The 3807-nt window shown below is 48.3% G+C and overlaps 1 protein-coding gene across 1 annotated transcript; it reads left to right on the top strand.

Moving 5' to 3' along the window:
- The first annotated feature begins 2051 nt into the window (after nucleotides 1-2051).
- On the top strand, nucleotides 2052-3746 carry LOC101864348 (MAP kinase-interacting serine/threonine-protein kinase 1-like). Its single transcript, XM_005111382.3, has one exon. The coding sequence runs from the start codon at nucleotides 2052-2054 to the stop codon at nucleotides 3600-3602; it is 1551 nt and encodes a 516-aa protein (XP_005111439.1). The 3' UTR covers nucleotides 3603-3746.
- The last annotated feature ends 61 nt before the right edge of the window (nucleotides 3747-3807 follow it).

The following is a 3807-nucleotide window of genomic DNA, read 5'->3' on the forward strand; positions in this document are numbered from 1 at the left end:
CGCCACACGCACACACACCCCACCTCCCTCCTAATTCCTCCGGGCGTCGTTTTTTTCCCCACCTCCCTCTTTTTGGCGGCTTTTGTTCAATCGTCAGGGCATAATATTCCTCATAAGTTAGTGATACCTACCTAGGTGGGAGGGGGGAGGGAGGAGGGAGAGGAGGAGGAGGGGGAAGGAGGAGGAGGACGGGGAGGATGGAGGCGAAGATGACGGGGGTACGTTGATAAAACAATGACATAGTTATGACGGGCGAGTGTGTCAGCTCAGGTCTGACCACGACAGCCACAACTTCGTTTTTTACTTCACGACAAATTAACCCATTTGTTACCACATCGCCTTCAAATAAGGTGCGGTCAGCAATTCGTGGCGCAGCTTATCCTCAAATATCTCCTCAACCGGTGAAACAATGGCATCCATACTCTGTACAGCAGTTTGTATTAATTTGTCTTAATTCAATCAGTATTTTTCCACAAAAATTAAAGCTAGAATAAAAAAACAAATCTTCATAAATTTATATAGAATACAACAAATCTCAGTCTTACGGAAAAGCGGATTGTTCACAGCACTTCCCGCTTCTCACACGCATTTTGTATACGCTTACGGCTTACGTCACAGCTCACCTATGACACTTTTTAGTAGCAAAACTTGTTACAAGAAATTGATTTATATTGTGAACACATTTTTAAGTAAAGTTCTCAAAAACATGCCTTCAGTAAAGATGGTGTCACGATTAGAAAAAACCCCACAACGACGGACTTGGTTTTAAAAGTGATATTGCACCACAGGTGTAAACTTTTTAAAATCTGTAGAAACCACCCACTTGTTTAAAAAAAAAATAGTATTAGTTTGTTTATTAAAGGATTTTCTAGAATACAGCTGACAGGTGTTTTAAAAAATTGATTTTGTTAAGGCAAATTGATACAAGTTGTTTTGTAAAAACTGGAGAGTGTATGTTCAATGGTTTGGGAAATATTTGACAATAAGTTGCGCTACGAATTTTTCACCACACTATAAATCTAGTCGATATATTATTCATATTCCCAGTTTGCTGCTTGGAACATCGTCTATCAATACTATCATTTTCCCAAAAGAACCGGTTTTCTTCATCAAAGTCAACTGTGTAAGGTTCCCTCGTTTCTTGGAAAGCTCTACAGACGAGCAGTGACAAACAATTACTGGGAGCCACGTGTGTCGTGTGATGTCCTTTTCAGTAAAAGTTTTACGGCATTTACAACACAATAAGGTCATAAATTTAAATGTCGAAGATTAGAGGTGTTACAAGAGAGTAACAAACATAAAAAAGAAGGAGGAGAGATCAGGACGAAAGATGTTTGATAGGAAAGAAGGAGCAATTAATACCACACCAGAGCCCCCGCCAACCACCCACGTGTGAAGTCCGGCTGACAGCGAAAGGGTTAAGGATTAAGACGATTACGTCATGACAACTCCGCCCTGGGCGGTGAGGCTGTGGGGACAGCCGGGTGGCGAGGTGTGAAACTGTGACGATTGTCGATTGAAGTTTTTACACTTATGACGCAATATCGTGCTATTGAAATATTGGGGACCTGGACGGAGGGCTTGAACTTAAAAAATACACAAAGGCGAATGACCAGTTCGTCTACCCCTCACTGTCCCTCACCCCTTCCCGTCCCTCCCTCTCTTCACTCCTCCCCCCTCCCCCCTCTTTCCTCTTTAATTCGGACATGAGGTAGACCCGCAGGGATTACACACGTCGATTAGGACAAAAAAAAATTAAAAATAATTCTGCACAAAGCCTGGACCGGTCAGCTGGTCTCAGATAGCGTCAGTTTCGAGGCTGACCGTTGTAGAGTTCGCATCTTTACGTCTGTTGACTGTTGCTAAATTTTGAGTTTGGATTTCTTGTGTTCAGAAACATCTGAGAAAGATTTCAGCTGGACTTTCAGTTCCCGACTTTTTTCGCACGACATCAAAACGACCAGCACCTCGCCTGTGTATATCCGTGTCCTGTTTTTCCACATCTCGGGCGCCGTCTGCCCCAGACCTGGGTCAAGTCTTCTTCTGCCAATATGTTGCGGACACCGGAATTTGCACATTTAGTGGAGATTTTGGAGTTACGAACGAGAGAGCTGGAGGAGGGGATAGAGAGTCAGGCCCATGACTCTGGCAGTAACAATGACAGTGCTCTCCGTTCGTCAAACGTGGATAAAGCTAGCAGTGACAGTGTGATTCATACATCAACTGCCAAGATAGCCAGTAACGGCACAATGTCTCATACAACGACCACGGACAAGAACGTGGCGCCCACGGAAACAGCACCTTCCTCCAATCCCCGGAAACGGAGACGTCAACGAAAGCACGGAGATGCTAAACGACGCGTCACGTCAGAGGTGTGTACTGGCGGTGTGTTCCCTGCACCCAACACATATGTACCCTCCTGTGATGTCATATGTCCTACTACAACGACAAACAACACAGGTGTAGCCTTGTGTGACGTCATGTGTCCTACCAAAATTACAAACAACACGGGTGTAGCCTCGTGTGACGTCACGTCTCCTACTACAACGACAAACAACACGTGCGGTGACTATGCGCGTGCGGAAACATCCCCCACCCACTCGAAAAAAGGAAAGAGGAGACAGAGAAAGCGACACACGAATGGCGGGAAGTTCTTTGAGCTGTACGAGGCGACTGGAGAGCCACTGGGTGACGGGTCCTTCGGTACAGTGTCCACCTACAGACACAAGGAAACAGGGCGGGAACACGCCGTGAAGGTCATCAAGAACTGTCGGGGGGAGACACTCCAGTTAGTCATGAGCGAGATCGAAGTCTGTCAGAGGTACCGGAACTGCGACAACATCCTCAACTTCCAGGACTTCTATACGTCAGGAGATACGTTTTTCCTCGTCTTTGACAAGATGGCGGGCGGCGACCTGAGCCATGTGTTTGAATCAACGCCATATCTAAGCGAGTCCCAGGCTTCACGAGTGACCGGCGCCGTGGCCCGAGCGCTCCTCACACTTCACAAAGATGGCGTGGCGCACCGAGACGTCAAGCCAGAGAACATCTTATGCCACGCCCCAGGGGAGATCAACCCAGTCGTCCTCTGCGACTTTGGCCTCGCGAGTGACCCCCCTTCTCGACGTGACCCCTCAGATTGGGACATGACCACCAAGCCCGCCCTGCTCAAGTCCGCCGTTGGCTGTCCGGAATACATGGCTCCGGAGATCGCCGGTTTGTTGTTGTTGCCCACGTCACGGAGAGCCACAGCGCCTTACTACGACACGAGCTGCGACATGTGGAGCCTCGGGGTTCTCCTCTTTGAGATGCTGTTTGCCCGTCTGCCATTTCCCGGCGACTGTGGCAGGCACGGAGAGACCACGGACCCCAGCTGTGGGGACTGCCACAAGAACGTGTTCCCAAAGGTGTGCCGCGGGGACTATGTCATCCCCAACACCCTCAGATCCGTGTCTGACGCCGCCCTGGATTTGATCCGGAACCTCCTCGTCCTTGACCCCCAGGCCCGTTATTCTGCCGGTGACGTCTTGAGGCATCCGTTTGTGACGTCACACAGGGACGATGACGTCGCTGGAACCGACTGTCTAACGGCGTCCCCATGACAACCGTTATCTGAGTGATGATGACCCAGTTTTAGCAGAAGCATCTCCAGCTGTTTTTACAGTTCTCGGACAATATATTTATTTCTCTTTGGAAAAAGACGTACGCTTCGGACTATGTTACGACGTCAACACTGGTGTTGGTGTGTTTGTCTGAGCGTGTGGTGTGTGTGAGTGCGTATGTGTAGGTGTGTGTGTGTGTGTGTGT

This window comes from Aplysia californica, unplaced genomic scaffold (assembly GCF_000002075.1).
Source record: "Aplysia californica isolate F4 #8 unplaced genomic scaffold, AplCal3.0 scaffold01051, whole genome shotgun sequence".
NCBI classification, from domain to species: Eukaryota; Metazoa; Mollusca; class Gastropoda; order Aplysiida; family Aplysiidae; genus Aplysia; species Aplysia californica.

Excerpts from the sequence above, each read along its gene's own strand:
- LOC101864348 (XM_005111382.3), top strand. The coding sequence starts at position 2,052 with ATGTTGCGGACACCGGAATTTGCACATTTAGTGGAGATTTTGGAGTTA.